Source organism: Typha angustifolia, chromosome 3, assembly GCF_048772165.1.
Source record: "Typha angustifolia cultivar Huaian chromosome 3, ASM4877216v1, whole genome shotgun sequence".
Taxonomy (NCBI): Eukaryota; Viridiplantae; Streptophyta; class Magnoliopsida; order Poales; family Typhaceae; genus Typha; species Typha angustifolia.
This window is the reverse complement of record NC_133241.1, coordinates 4,686,801-4,703,413: the sequence shown is the minus strand read 5'-3', so window position 1 is coordinate 4,703,413 and position 16,613 is coordinate 4,686,801. Positions and strand designations below refer to the sequence as shown.

The 16,613-nt window shown below is 33.7% G+C and overlaps 1 protein-coding gene across 2 annotated transcripts in view; it reads left to right on the top strand.

Annotated features, from left to right (window-relative positions):
* LOC140758166 (uncharacterized) overlaps nucleotides 1-16,338 on the top strand; it is a 30,292-nt gene extending 13,954 nt beyond the window's left edge. The window contains exons 10-21 of one of the 2 annotated variants that reach the window (XM_073094247.1): nucleotides 301-367; nucleotides 459-519; nucleotides 638-693; nucleotides 785-862; nucleotides 970-1,081; nucleotides 11,585-11,673; nucleotides 11,754-11,810; nucleotides 12,896-13,019; nucleotides 15,327-15,493; nucleotides 15,578-15,650; nucleotides 15,729-15,858; nucleotides 15,949-16,338. In XM_073094247.1, the coding sequence (XP_072950348.1) occupies nucleotides 301-367; nucleotides 459-519; nucleotides 638-693; nucleotides 785-862; nucleotides 970-1,081; nucleotides 11,585-11,673; nucleotides 11,754-11,810; nucleotides 12,896-13,019; nucleotides 15,327-15,493; nucleotides 15,578-15,650; nucleotides 15,729-15,858; nucleotides 15,949-16,099 (1,165 nt within the window). In that variant the 3' untranslated portion in view covers nucleotides 16,100-16,338. Of the gene's footprint in view, nucleotides 1-300; nucleotides 368-458; nucleotides 520-637; nucleotides 694-784; nucleotides 863-969; nucleotides 1,082-11,584; nucleotides 11,674-11,753; nucleotides 11,811-12,895; nucleotides 13,020-15,326; nucleotides 15,494-15,577; nucleotides 15,651-15,728; nucleotides 15,859-15,939 lie in introns of both variants that reach the window. The other variant, XM_073094246.1, reaches the window with a different exon arrangement.
* The last annotated feature ends 275 nt before the right edge of the window (nucleotides 16,339-16,613 follow it).

Genomic DNA, 16,613 nt, shown 5'->3' with positions numbered 1-16,613 from the left:
CTAAGGGTATATTAGGCATTTAGTTTGACAACATGTTGATCTTCATAAAATATCCGTTTTGTTATATCATCTAAGTAGACATTGTTAGTGTTATTAACCCAACTCAGGTTGTCTTCTGGAAATATTTTCTAAAACATAGGATGTGATTTAAAAATATTGAAAAGCAGGGTGTAAACCACAAATCATTAAAAGGTATAGTGTTAAATGCAAACTTCCCTAAATTTTTTCGTGATTATTAGCTCTCTAGTTGGGCATTTAATGAAAGGCTGGAATAACAAACCCAGATATTATTGCATACAGTGCAGATGGAGATAATATTATTCCCTCATTAAGCCCTTCCATGACAAGCATTTCCATAATTGCATCTGTAAGTCAGCATCAACTCCATTCATCCAGCTTTTTTAATTATAAACTACAATAACTTACATTTTTTGTCCTATACTCTTGTGGCCTGACAGTGCATCTTATGTCTCTTAATTAGAGGTTCAAATATTTTGAGGTTGAATGCTCCATTGGCAGGTAAAGGAACAATTTCTATTGCAACATCCTAACCTCTATGGGTCTTGTAGTTGACTCATATACTCTAGACAGTCTGATAATTGAAAACCTATTCTCTTGTTACTGTATGTTCACTCAGGAATATTTGTATCTATTGGAGCTTCAATAGGGACCATTCTGCAATGGGCAATCCAGGTTTTTAGCTTTTGTAATTATCTGATTATGAAAAGCAATATGATCAAAGATAGTGCTTAGTACCTTCTGTTATCATCTTATTGTTTTTCAGATTCTGATCAACGGAAAACCAGAGAGAAAGTCTAATTTTAGTTGGAAGGACTTTTTTAAGGATAAAGATGTTCATAAGGTCAGTTGCTAATCAATAATTGTGAAATTATAGCTTTTTGCAATGTAAAAATACTAGGTAGTTGTATTCTCTGTAATTTCATGGGCTTCCTGTGTGCATGTGTGCAGTTATTTTCATTACTGATTCCTGCAACACTAAGTTCCAGCTTGGTTCAAATAGCATCTCTCACGGATCTTTATTTTTCATCATTTGTTCCTGGTGCTGCTGCGTGTCTTTCCTGTAAGTTGGATCTTTAAACCTGTAGCACCCAAATTACAGGATAAAATAAGTTTATCTTATCCTGTGTGCAGGCACTTACATATCCAGATTAGAAATATTGATTGTGTCCATATTATCTTATATTGTTATCTTCTACTTTTGGAAAAGTGGGGAATAATCCTATTTAGGATCACTACTACATATAGTATATAAAGTCTATTGTATATATTATATTGTTTCACATAAAATGATAATTCTTAAGAATAACATTTATCTACACATGTTTTTAAGTGGTGGTCACTGCAGTGGAAATGTACTCAGTTCCTAGCTCTGTTAACTTTTCTTTATAAAATTATAAGTTCTTGAGAATATGAATAGTGTGATCTAACACATCTCAGCAAGTTTCCTTATCTATATATTGATATGTGAAAAAAAAATCAAACTTTTAATCTTCTATAACATGAACACACAAATTTTACTTGAACATATATTTTTCTTATAAAAAACTTATTATTTTTTTTTAATAAACCATGGTATTAAACTTTCAAGTAGAATTGTTGTGATTGTATGCTGATGATATGCGTAATCTACAAAAGTAGTCCAATAATGCCATCAATCAAATTCATAAATGGAATAAGTTAGCTACTTATTCTTATTTCATGACAATTTTCTTAACATGATATTTCCTTTTAGGGCCTTAAAAAGTTAAAATTTTGGTTCCACATGCTCTACATAATCACTTATCTCAGAACCATCTATAAGAAAAATCTTATCATATCCAGTCAATGCCACTGTAGAATGGCATCGAGATGAGTTTGGGACTTTTAATTGTTTAGAACTAGGGTCAGCTTACATCAAAGACTACCGAGTTGGCAGTCACTTTCACACAGATGAATGTTCTCTAGACTTCCTCACAAGATGTCAAAGTTATCTTCAAAGTTCAAGGAGAGTATGTCTGCTGATCGTACATACTTCAGGGTCACCTTATTGCTTGAGGATATTTTTTGACCTTCTTACATGTTGTCAAGTCATTTTGCAGAGAGGAAGGTTCCCTTGTCCTTTGGCTCCAATAGTACCACCACGCCTTTTTTCCCATTCAAGTTTTTGAAGTTCATATCTTTTGTACTTCATAAATTATTCTTACTTTCGACAAATACATTTGGAGAAATCGTGAAGTAATCTAATTGTGTATGAGAGGTACTAGATGGGATGAAATATCTAACTTTAGTGTGACCTCTAATTCCACATCTATTGTCATGACCCAAAATTAGAACACGATTGGCTATATATTTTTATACGCTTGAGATACATAAAGCCCTAACTAATATTCAAGTCTTGTTTATTTGTGATAAATTACTCAACTTGTGATATTCTTTAGATTCTAATAAGTTAATAAATCAGTTTAATGACTGTTTAAAAATTTTGTTTAACTCCACTAATGTTTTATGACAGAAACAAATCTAGATTAGATGAACTGTGGCTTAGTTATGTGGCATGTAATGAATGTTTCAATGCTGTTGAGAGTACTCATTTTCCTCTTCAAATGTTGTTGATAATGTTCAAGCTAGTATGTGCTCATAACGAATGTTCAAAAACAATGTTCTAGTCATTTTATACATGTGGAGGCATAGAAATTTTTTTGTTCTACATGCTCGGAAGCAGTTCTTTCAGGGATTTTGACAAATATTCCTATGTAACTTTTATCATATGAGTTGTAATTAAATTGATATATTATTTATTTTTGATGACGACTTATAACAGTGCTGTTGTTAGTTCCTATGACGTCTTGGATATTTATATTTTTAGGGTATTTTACAAATCATACCTTATATTTTACCAATTTTGTGATTCACACACCGTTTTTAATGATTTTGTAACTCGACCCCTCATTTTTCTCTATAATTCTCGTTTAACATTCCGACGTTATTTTGACTAACTGATATTGATTAAATTACTAAAATATCCTCAGCACTATTTTTTTTATCTCTGCCACTCTTTTGAAGAAAGCATGAGTAATTTAGGTAACTATAGATTATTTTATATATGATAATAGAATTCTTTTGGTGATATCATTTAAATTAATTGAGGGTGCTCCAACCAATGAAAGTTAAGTGTATAATGCCTAGAGGTAAGCAGTACCTATGCAATGATTCACTAATTATGCTAAAGAGTTGACCACGGGTAGGAAACAAGGTAGCCATTTTCTCCAATAGCTATATCTACAAGTTATGTAATATATATTAACTAAACTAATACAAAGTCAAAATTATACTTCATATTTTGTAAAAATATGTGAAATTTACAAATCACACCCTACATGTTATCTATTTAGTGATTCACACTCCGTCTTTAAGATTTTTATAACTTAACCCCTATTTTTTTCTTATAATTCTCATTATTGCATTTTAGTGTATGAAGCATTACATATCTAGTAGCGAGCATTGCATATGTAGACGAGTTGAATAGTATTGCTATACTAGTAGTGCCTTACTGTGTATTGCTATTACGTGCCTAACATTACACACCTACTGAAACACTCATCTAATAAACTCATGTGTTTTTCATGTGGAAGAATTCACGTAATTTTCACATGATCTGTCAGTGTAATATTTTCACAAAGTTTCCAAGATAGGTCTAGAAAAATACCATAACAATGTAAGCAATTAATTTAAAATTATAAGTATTATAAGCTTCAATAAACCTTTAGGAATACATTTCCATATACCAACTTAAAACATGAAAATTCTCATAGGGGTTAAAAGTCAAACTAGGAAGAAAATAGAACAAGCATCTCTAATGAGAAAAATAAATCTGCTACTTTTTGATATCCGCATTCTCGACATTTAATTCTGAAATGTTTTCACAAAAAAGATAGTGAACACACAATCCAGTAAGTATAATTAAAAAATAGGCTATGAACAATATAATGCATGATAAATACTAATGCACGCCCATAATTATTAACATAATTGAGGTAAATATGTACAATGAACTTTAATCATAAGATATAAAAGTGCATAATACCATCATAAGTTGGAACAAATTAGGATAACTCACAATGTGTCATAATCTAAATCGCAAACATATTAATGATGTCATAATTTCACATAGTAGATATAACAGCAAGAATGAATAGTTATGTAGTGGTAATATTGCCCGTACATGCCTGATGATGCTGCATAGGTTGTTTGTGGCCATCAGAACTAAGTACTCAAGTCATAGGCTTATATCCCAACATCATCATTGCTATAGAAAATCATCACATGGCAGAATCATTACTTATAGCCAAGGTTCTCAATATCGGGATCGGGATCGGTATCGGCCGTCCAGAAAAATGATACGTATCGGTCGTTCGTATTGGATTAGACTAATTTTTAATTATATAAAATTCTAAATATTATTTAAAAATGCAAAAAAATGCAAAAAAATTTAGAAAAAATGACAAAAAAATTAAAAAAACAAAAAAAAATACTCATATATGAAGTCTAGAAACTTAAAAAATGTATTAACTTACTCAAAATTTAAAACTTTAATGAATACCGAGCTGGTTCTCATAAATTTCTAATCTTCATCATCATAATCACCATAAGTTTATAAATATTGATGTCTGGGACCTGATGCTCTAAAAAGTGATTCCATTATACTAGTCATATTGTATGGATCTCGTTGTGTGACTTGTGTCTGAAAAGGATAATAACCAGCGTTTGGATCTTGTATTTGAGAATACTAAGGATAATAATTAGCATATGGATTTTGTGATGACTCTAAACAATAAATAATCGATGTACCATAATCATAGGAAGCAATATTCTCATGACGATATCGCTGATATGTATATACATCCTCAGTTTCTCTGTCTTCAATCCTTATGCCTCCTTGACTTTTTTTAACAAATATGGATGGGACGATCTCACCCCAATATGTATTATCAAGATTATGACTAATATTAGTAGGTATACTATCTTTCGCTGCTGAACGACTCGTATCAGCCTCTGCCTTCATCGTGGTCTCTCCCAATATCTCATCTAACCATGAGTTATCTCTGTCATCTAATAACCTGTCCTCTACTTCTCTGATCTATGGAGTCAAGGGGTCTTCTTCATCAAAAATATGATTTAAATCAATTAGTTGTTCATTTTTTGCCTTCTTAAATTTCTCTCCCTCAATCTCATATTATAATGACAAAAAACTAACTTTTTCAATCTTTTCATTGTGAATCGGTTGTGTGTTTTTGTTTGGATTAAGAAAAAAGTAGTTTAATTTCTTTCACATTGTAATGAAGACATAATTTGATTTTAAATTTTTTTTGTTATTGGCGTCAAATTTGGTGCCTCCTCCTATCCATAGATAGACCATCATTCAGCTGGAGTGTTATGAGATATAGCTGCAGCAACTTTAGCAGTACTGAATTACCCAGCTTTCAATTTATATCTCTCCATCTGAAATCAGAAATATATTATTGGCTTATTGCATACTGATTATATTGAAAGTTAAAATTTAAAATAAATAATAATAAAATTATTTAATTGAATCATTACTCAACTTTTTATCGCAAAGAATTTGTTTATGAATATCGGGCTCAAGCCTGCTGATTACCTTTCTAGCTCCCAATAAGGTTTCATTATTATTATTGGCATTACCCTGTAGAAATTTAAAATTTGTAAGCATTCAAGTTTTTAATATTCATAAATAAAAGTAAATTAGTAAATTAAAACTTAAAACTTAAAAGTATGCCTACTAATAGCGTGTATATCTCTATTTAGTTGTTTGTTCTATCTAGAATCGATTATCTTCCACCACTTCTTATAACTTTGGCCCACAATTTTTTTATTGAATTTTTTGCTATGTCCATTACCTCATATAAAATATCTATCTCAGACTTGTCATCACTGTCTACAAATTTTAATACTTTGACAAGAAGGTTAAATATTATGGTGACAATTGTAATATTATCCCAAAATGTATTTTCAAGAGCCATATTTTTTAAGTTTTACTTAAAAATTTATCTTTAGGTTTCATAATTTTTATATACCATTCTTGTGATGTAAACTTTTGCATAATATTATTCTTGTAGCGTATGATGCTCTTCAAGGCTAAAAAATGAGTGGCAAATCTAGTAACGCTGGGTCTGATGATCTTCCTACCACTAGTCATCAGCCTGAGTAAATTAAGAACCATGCTATGGTTATATATAAAATTTGTCAACTTCTGACCTTAATGTATGACTATGATAATTTCAGGCTCTTTTGCAATATCCTTTAATATTAGATCAATACAATGTACAGCACATGGCGTTCAATATAAATGAGATCCTTTTGTCATAAATAAATTTTCAGCAGCTTTATAATTGGCTCCATTATCCATAACCACTTGGACTACTTTTTTTTTATTGATTTCTTGTACCACCTCATCCATCAACTGACAAATATAATCTGCATTTTTGAAATGAGCAATAGCATCCACAGACTTTAGAAATATTGTCCTGATGCCAGAGTACACTAAAAAATTAATTATATTTTTTCTGTTTTGTATACTTCACCCATCACACATCAGTGTACAATCAAATTCATCCCAATACTGTTTAAATGTCTCAATGTAAGTACGAAACTCATCTACTTTTGAGTCAAGATATTTAGTAGCAATATCAATTGAACTAGGAGACGAAACACCAGGCCCTACTGATTGTATAGCATCCACCATAGTGTGATAATAAGGACTATAAACTATATTGAAAGGAATATGGTTGTAAAAGAAAAATTTAGAGATAGCCCTAGCAATGCGTTTTTTTGTATTTTTAATACCTTTGAGAGTTGTTTTGATGGAAGTCTGTGTACGACCCCTTTTTTTTATAAGATATGTATCCATTGATCTAATATTTTCAGACTCTGCTATAACACTAGGAGTCCTATGGTTAGAACTGCTGCCCTCATATTCTTTCTCTATATATTAACTGATCTAAATCTCTAAAAGTTACCGCTAGTGCTAATCATTTTTTCCTCTCCTTTATACATATTTTCTGCTTTCTTTCATTGCCCTTCTCATCTATTTCTCCTCATCCTCTCCACTCTGCTCACTGTTATCATTTCACGAACCATTGACTCTCTTTATTGTGTAGATTGTTTATCATTCTTTTTGCCAATTAAATGAGCTAATATCTGCTTTCTAACTTCCAAGGACAGTTGAGTACAAGCTGCTGCATTTCCTTCTCTTCCAGCTAAATGTTATTTCAAACGGCTGACATCATCACTCATTTTCTTTCCACACCAGTTGTATTTAACACGTCTTTTATCTTGCCTAATAGTGCTGCAATATTGCCACCCAATGTCGGTATCATATGATTTATCTTTTGGAGCTATTGATATTTTAACTTTGTAAAAAATCAAAATAAAATATAAAATAATTTAAAATTTACGAAAATAAAACCCTCTCAAAATTTTTTTTCTATTTTTTTCTTCACTTCTTTCTAATTTCCAATTTCCACCCCTTAACCTCTCTTAGCCTCTCAACTCTCAAGTTCTCAGTAGCAGCAGGGTGCTGCTGCTTGCTGCGCACCTGCTGCAGGTGCCGAGCAGCAGCAGCACCTACCTGCTGCTCAGGTGCACAATGAAAAAAGAAAGAAAGAAAGAAAGAAGGGGATTAGAAATTGAAAAAATAACACTCGAGGTCACCAGAGGTCGAGGTCGTCGGATCTTCATTGGAGAACATCGCCAGAGGTCGAAGTTGTCACGACCCAAAATAGGAATTATGACCGGCCATGCATCTTAATATGCTTAAGATGCACGAAGCCTTAATAATACTCTCTATGTATACGATGACAAGATAAATAAATAAAATGAGAATGTGCTTTATTAAAATTTTATTACTAACTGCAATTAAAATAAAAACAATGTTAATGTTTTTAAGTCTCTAAACTAAAATAAAATAAAATAAAATCTCCTAATCTAAAGCACAAAATCTAAAAGAGCGGAAAGGTAAATAGGTGAATCCTAAGTGGAAGTGGAATCCGGGTACATCACGCTTAGTCGCCCCGCTGACTATTACCTGAAATAAATAAATAAATACAAAAAAAACAATAGAACTCGTGAGCCAACAATTATAGTTCAGTGAGTGGAATCCACTCGAACCAAATAAATTTTAAAACATATTAATAAACAATAGCACGTGCACCCTCCTCTCTCATCCCAAATCTTTTTTTTTTTTTTGATTCTGACAGAAGTCACCAGAAATTTACTCAGTCGCTGGTGAGAAAGAGACCCGTGAGAAAGAGAGAAAGAAAGAAAAGAGAGAAAGAGAGAAAAAAAGAAAAGAGAGAGAAAGGGAGAAAGAGAGGCAGGTGGGTGGGGGGACATCAATTCCCCCAGGTTAGATCCGACTCGTTCCCACCCATTTCGGCCGAAACCCCAGCCGAAACCAGCCCTGGCCGATCTCGATCTGTTTTGGCTAATCTCACTCGGGATCGGTTGAAACTAGGAACCCCGCTTGTAGCCAAATCATCACACAATAGAAATTTTACTTGTAATCGAATCATCACACATAGTAGGATCTCCGCATCCAATGGGAAAGAGTCCACAACTCAATGGACTCCCTGGCCCTACATCATTAGGTACCGCTAGAGCTATAACCTTATATTTTAAACATCTTTCTACTATCATCCTAGACTAGTCTCAAACAAGGCAGTATAATCACTTGAATGCTTCACAAGCTAATGACCTCAAGTATCAACCATTAATATAATAATACTATACAACACACTCCATTCTTAACCCCGGGATGAGTAAGTGAAGGGCACTGTTTAGTCGGGACTATACTAATAACAACATGTGTATTTGGTGTCATGTCTTCTATTACCTTATTTACATCATGATCATCAAGTTAACATATGTCAAACTAAGCATAGAATCTATTATGAAGAAAACAATTAGTAGTAAATAATTAATGATTAAGTAGCAATAACTCATGCATGTAAAAATAACCAATAATGATATAAAATAATTATCATCACAACAATTACATTACTCGTACTAACATAGAATCTAACTTGCTTGAAATATTTCTAAAATCTCATTAATTTTTCTTAACAATTGGGCTCCTCCTGAATCTCGAGATCTTCCTCTCATGATAATGGGTCTACGAATTGGATTGGGGGTTTGGTTTGGTCAGCTGATGCTTTGGTGGTCTATGGCCCTCGTTGAGCTTTTCGATGAGATGAAATAAAGAAGAGAGAGAAAGTAATGAGGGAGAAGAGAACGACTAGAAAAAGAAAAGGGTTAGATTTTATAGAGATGGTTGGTGACATGGAAGGAGTGGAGTCCGAACTCCACCCCCGCGAGGCAAAAAATTCTCCACCTCATGTAACTGCCTGCAAGAGGTGGGGAAGAGGTGAGAGGAGGCAGCGCATGCGCTAGTGTGCTGCAAGTGGGGAAAGAGAGCACGTGACACCTAGTTTTTTTGTTTTCTATTAAAGGGGGTGTTACACTTACTGTTTTGCTCCTAGCCATTACACACCTAAAACTTGACTCTGCAGCATTGCAAGACAATGCGTAAAGCAATACCTATCTACTAGTGTACATCGTACATGTAAACGACCGAAGTAGTTATGTACACCTATTAGCGCCCTATATAGCATTGCATACGTTAAGTATGATAATACATTTTTGTATACATGCATTGTGTACATAGAATATAGTAATTTCTTTACCATCTATTCCATCAATCTACTTTAAATCAAATCGAAGAATATTCGAGTAATTTTTTCTTATTTATTTTCACTTTATATCACATCAAATATAATTATTACACCCTTATTCTAAAATATAAGTAGACATAGGAATAATTATTCTAAAATAAATCTCTTATTTTGGTAATAGTAAATAAGAATTGTTATTCCTATTTTACCTCTATTTCACATGTGAACGAGGCCTTATAGACTAAAGGATGGGATAGTTTATCAAATAGTTTATTCCTAAATAAGTATTTTTATTAATCAAATAGTTTATCAATCAAATTTAAAGAATATGACTATTGTAAAGGAAAGTTCATTAAAGTTATTAGTTATTTTAAATTAGCAAGAAAAGCTAGGGTCAATAATAAAGGAAAATTGAAGAGATGCAACAAACACTTTTCTAAACATATTTAGATATCGTATTTAAACAAAATCACACTTCCATTTTGACAACACAATTAAGCACAGATTTTCCTTTTGACAATTATGAAGTTTCAAGTCACTCTAATCTCCTATTCATGATCTAATTATTGGGAATAAAACAAAATGAGTGAGAATACTTGGCCTTTATCGATATTTTCCAAAATAGAGTTCTTTGGTCTCTACTTCTACAATTTTGCATCCTTATGCTTAAATGTTTTACAATAACTGATTCATAATTGATTTGTTCCAGGAGTGATGTGGCAAAGCCCAAATTTATATGTTTTTTTTTTTTTTTGCTGTTACTCTTGATTATTGAGTTCTAGCTTGGGGTGTAAACAAGCTGAGCTTGAGCGAGCTAAGCCAAGCTCGGCTCGGCTCGGCTCGAGAGGTGGAAAACCTAGCTCGGCTTGGCTTTAGAGCTTAATGGGCTTTTGACTCGATCCAAAATCTAAGTGTTATATTAGGCAAATCCAGCAGCCAATTTTATTGCATTTAGAGGGAAGGATAGTTATAAAGGCATATCTATGCTACCCAATTTTTGATATGGAACTAAACATCTAAAAGTCTCTATAGAAAAAAATAGGTGATTTGAACCCAGGTCGGCTAGGTTAATAGGAGTTATTTTAACTAACTATGCTATATGATATTTATGCATTTATTTTGGTGTATATATATATATATATATATATATATATATTATCAACGATGGTCGTGCCACAGGCACGGATCGTGCCGGCCATCGCTCGCCGCTCGCCCTCTCTCTCGATCTCATCTCTCCCTCGAGCTAAGGCACACGATGCGCTCGGGCGACGGCGAGCAGTGAAACTATTAGGAGGGGTGCCGTGCAGCACTCTTTATGCCATGTGCCGGTACGCTGCCGGCACAGCAAGTGTCTATCGGCACGCCCTGTGTTGGTCGGCACGGCCATCCATGTATTATATATTGAGCGTATTCAAGCCGAGCTCGAGCAAGCTTACTCTAGCTCGGTTAACCTTTCGAGCTCAAAAATCTAGCTTGGCTCGGCTTATTTAGAGTTCAAGCCGAGCTTACGAGCCTTGCGACCCTAGTTCCAGCAAAGAAAATTATTGCATTATATCTATATATTCCCAATTCCTCTCCAAAACTACGATATAAGTCATACCATCGTAGTCATAGATTGTTATATTATAAGATAATTTAATTTATGTACTTAATGATATGGTATACCACAGTTCATGCACCAGTTTCCACTATTGATTTTGTTGATTGCCTTTTCTTCAATTGTTTAAATGTTCCAATTTGCTACATCTCTTAACTTATGGAAAGACATTTTCTTCTTTGATATACTTCTGAATTATTTTGTAATTCTTAGATTAACATTTTTTATGTATTGTATTTAGATGCACATCTCCTGGCAAACGCTTCTCTAGGTGTTTTATCCAGCATAATTATTCTACCTATGCTACCTGATTTGTCAAGGCTTGCAAAGGTGATGGAGGCACAAATGCTTATTAGTAGTTTCAGTAAAAGTTTACTGTATAACAATATTTAAGCTTAAATCATATGCAGCCTTCCTCGAAGGTGTCTCGCAAGAAGAATCTGAGAAAAGCAATTTTGTTGTGCATGGTAGGTGTCAACAAGGTTTGGGGTTATACCGATATTCTATAGCTCAAAATATAATGTTCAAGTGTAATTGCTTCAACAATTTTTCATTCTGTCAAGTTATATTATGCAAAAAGTTTGAACTTATTGGTAATTGTGCTAATTACTTGGTATTCAATTAGTCTCTATGAGGGTAAGATTGCATATATATTCCTTCCTCAAAGCTTGCATTGTGGGGAGCCGGGAGCCTCATGCACAAGGGACTCCCTACTTTTATTCAATTAGCCTGATCTATGATTTTTGTTAAATTGTTTTAATCAGAATATTTAAGAGCAATAATGGACTATCAAAACTGAATAGCTAATGACCATGATACAGAGAACATTATAAAGCAGAAAGGAGAAATCTTGTATATTGGAGATGTGAATTCTGCAATCGAGACGTTGTCCTGCATCAAGATGTTGTTTAGATGTCACGGTGAAGATAAGAAGTCCTGAAGAATAAATTTCTTTAGTCTATTGTTTGAAGGTCAAAAACATCCATGCCTAGATATGCCCAGTGCATACTTTGCATATTTGAAGCTTTTCCTCCTAAAACTGAAAGTGAGAGGTTGTGAGGTCCTCTCTCCATTCATAAGGGACGAAAGATAGATAGTTTTGCAATGTGCTAAAATAATATAGTCATGACTATTCCATAGATGCCTGTGCTGAATTTTGCTTAGTCAATTTAGACTGCAAGAAGTTAAAAAACGAAGGCTTTTTGCATATTTCTACTTAGAACTTCTGATTTTATATGCTGCTATATCTTTTGGCTTTTAAATGGAACTAATATCTTTGGTATGTCACATAATGACAGTTTCCCCAAAATTATTTTGAGCACCCAAGATATCATCTTCACTTCATCAACTTTCATCAACCCCCCCCCCCCCCCCCCCCCCCCCGCTTCTCCTCTCTCTCTCTCTCTCTCTCTCTCTCTCTCTTATTCTCCTTTTTCTATTTATTTGACTTATTCATTGATCTTTGTGCATTTACCTTAATGAATATTAGTGCTGGATGAAGTTCTTCCAAAAAGTTATCGCACTAATTATTCTTATTTTATCTTGTATGCAGGTTATTATTTTGCCAGTTACCAGCAACTTTTGTGTGCTGGCGGGTCCTATTGTTGAAGTGTTATTTCAGCGGCTCATGTTTGATTCCTCTGCTAGTTCATCGGTGTCCTCCGTACTTCTCTGCTGTATGCATCACAGTTTTTGTTGACCGTAAACTATTGCCATAAGCATAAGTAGCTTTAGAGTGTGCTGAACCTGAAATTTTCAGCTATTGGCAGATTTATCTTCTCATTTAGATTTTTGTAGTTTTTAGCTGATGGTGTTGGATTAACTTCTCATTCCAGTAGGAATGGAGGTCTAGTCGCTCCATGCCAGTTCACTCTGAGGAGGCAACACTAGGCTGCAAGTGGAGTTACTGCAGAACTAACAGACATTCAGCTGGGCATTCGAATGGCTGGTTAACTGTTTGAATGCACAAATGAGTTCACCAATATGTTTGAACCATGGTTCCAAATTTCGGCTGATCCCGAGTAGGATTGTTGGAGATCGCTGAGGGAGGGAGGGAGGGAGGAAGAGAGCAAAGGAAAGAATGAGAGGAAGAAGGAAAGAGAGTCAGGAGGGAGCTCGCCGGAGATCGCTAAGGTCACCGGAAGAAAGAGAACGAAAGAGAGACAAAAAAGAAAGAAATAGAAAAGAAATAGAAAAGAAAAAAAAACACTCACCCAAAGTTGTTGGAGGTCGAGGTCACCAAGGATCTGCTCGAGTGCCGACAAGTTGTGTGGGATAGTATAGAACGAGAAAGAGAGATAGAGAGGCACAAAGACATCAATAATTGATGTCTTGGGGTCTGATATGGGTCATATCCTACCGTATTCTACTAATCCTATCCGTATCGAGCGGGATCTATTTTGACTGATCCTACTTGGGTCGGCCAAAACTGGCTTCCATGCTTGTGGCAAATATGAAAATGTGCAATCGAACCTCTACTTGACTCTAAAGGGTGACTAAACTATGCTCTGATATTAATTTTGTCACGACCCAAGTTTCGGATCATGACTGGCTATGTATCCAATAGACTTGAGATACACGAAGCTTAATAATTTGAACTTCCCAAAATCCACGATATAAAAGAAATCATTATGAACTACTAACTCCAAAATAATATTCAATAAAACTTAAAGGGTAATAATAAAATCCAAATTTAACTACCAATGTCTTCCCAAATAAACTAAGTCAAGAAAATAATGTTTCAATGGAAATAGAAATAACTAATACAAGTGAAGGTAAACAACTAATCCTAAGTCGAGGTAGAGTCTCTTTGTAATACGCTCTGTCGTCACATTGACCAATACTTGAAATGGTAATGTGGGATTCTATGAGCTAATTTTTTTAGTTCAGTTAGTGGAATCTATTCAAAACCCAAATAAGTCCAAAACCCGTAAGCATTTTTTTTTTAAATTTAAGACTCGGCAATTTATAACACAACTAATTTTAAGCATGCTCACAACTATAATAATAAATCACTAAGGATAATAATGTGAATTATAACTAACAAACATATTATTTCAATATGTGGAACTTCTCAGTATTAAATAAATATCATATATCTCATTTGAGTATATGCCCTATGGATTCATATTAACTAGAAGTTAGTTTAAGATAACACTCGAGTTTTTTCCTCTTAGTTGATCTTGTTAAGTTAATAGGAGGTCTCACTAAGGGACATCAGGAAGTGACACTATATGATAAACGCATACAGTCTCTTCTATTAACTGTTAAAAGAGATTATGGTCATCACAAGAAGATTTTTGATCTAATCTAAAATTGTTCTTTTATCCTGCTAAAATTACATAACAAACTCACCATAATGATATAAAATAAGATTATTCTCTAGACTTTTAGATAAACTTGAGTTATCGTAGAAAGTTATGGAGCAATCTATATTAAGACTGTTATCAAGTGTTACAAATCACAATTTAAGTTTTCCATTATCTACTCATGATTAATATAATTGTTATTTGCACAAAAAAGAGCAATGTACAAAGATAACATGATATATATATGTTGCACATATGTGACATGATGAAATTGTGCAAAGCACGAAGATAACCAATATAGATAATTACATGATAACATGATAATGTAAAAGTAGAAAATATACGTGAGTAAACCCACTCACCTAAGTTTAAGTGGAATAAGTAAAATCTCTAGTCTTAGTGGAAAGACAAATCACCACTAGTGAATAATCTTATTGTAACCGGAAGATAACCATATAAATAGAACACATTACACATACATCAATTGGAAGGAAAGCAAATATTAGCTACTCTAAACAATTTGAACTGGTGATGTGTAATTTTTTTATCAATGACAATCCAGTTTTCCATTCAACTAAAGGATTTCTGGACCTTTGTTAGGATTGTGGCAATATTCTGCAGGAAGTTATATGTTTTCTTTATTCTTACTTTGTTCCTTTTTCTGTTTATAAACAGATTTAATTGGCTCCCCATTTTGGATTATTCGAGAATTGCTTGCAACAATATTTTACTCACTTGGGGAAAGCAAATGGCTTATTCTAATTAATGTTACTGGTATACTTCTAAATGGCATCCTCGATTGGCTATCTGTCTGTGTGCTTGGCGTTGGTGCTGAAGGACTGGTACTTACTAATCAGTTATTTAACTAGACTTGTGGACATTGTATGATGTCTAGAATTTTCTGATGCTCGTCTATTTCATTGAAGGCACTGTCAACCTCATGTGTAACTGCTTTGTCAGCCGTTGCTCTTTTCCTTATCCTCTCAAAGAAACTAAGAGGTACATACATATCATGCTAACTATCCTCATCCTAAAATCAAATTTTACTAATTGTAGTCTTATCATATCGACTTGCAGGAATTATTAACATAAGAGAAATGGGTTACTCTCTTCTTCTGTTACTTGCTAGTTGCAGCATTTCGGGATTAGTCACTATGCTCTCTTACAAAATGCTGCAGTCTTTTTTTTCAGCTATCTCCATATTCAGGTTATTCCCATAGTTCAGAGTGCATCGAAATATGAGTAGTGAATGCTACCACAAAAATCCCTTATTTTGCTATTTGTGCAGGTTCTGCAGGCTTCTTGAGTTAGTCTCCATTTCACTGGCTGGTCTTTTGGGAATGTCTTCATTCTACTTGTCTCTTGTTTTTGTTAATTCCCCAGAGGTGGTCTTGGTTAATGATCTAGTAGGGACGCTGATAAGCAGGAATAATTTACTTGGTGATTAATATCGAAAATATTGACCTTGATGACTTGGCCATTTTTTATTGAGAGATGTTGGTGTAAAGTCGTATGTACTAAGTTGAAGCCTCCGTTTGGAATGAGAATGAGTTCCTTGATTCACAATTGTCACAAGTGCTTACATGTTACAAATTCAAAGAAGCTTGTATATCCCTATGTGGGTTAAAGATTGTAAAGAAACATTGAAATTGCTCCTATCAATAAATATAAAGGAGAAAAGCTGCAACTTCTTAAAGCTGTATAATTACTTAGTCTTAGCAGATAATTTAATTCTATATTCTCATCTATTTGATGAAAGATCTATAATTATCGACTAGTAGTGTAAGTATCCTTGGAACTGTTCCAGCCAAATTACAAGCCCAGGCTGAAAATCTCATTCATCAAAGGTGTGAAAATAACTTCCCTATCTAAAATAGATGCACTTTCCACTGATAACATTACTCTTGTGTTCAGGGTCTCGTATCTTATACAAACTACATATTCTTATATTTTATTTCTCCA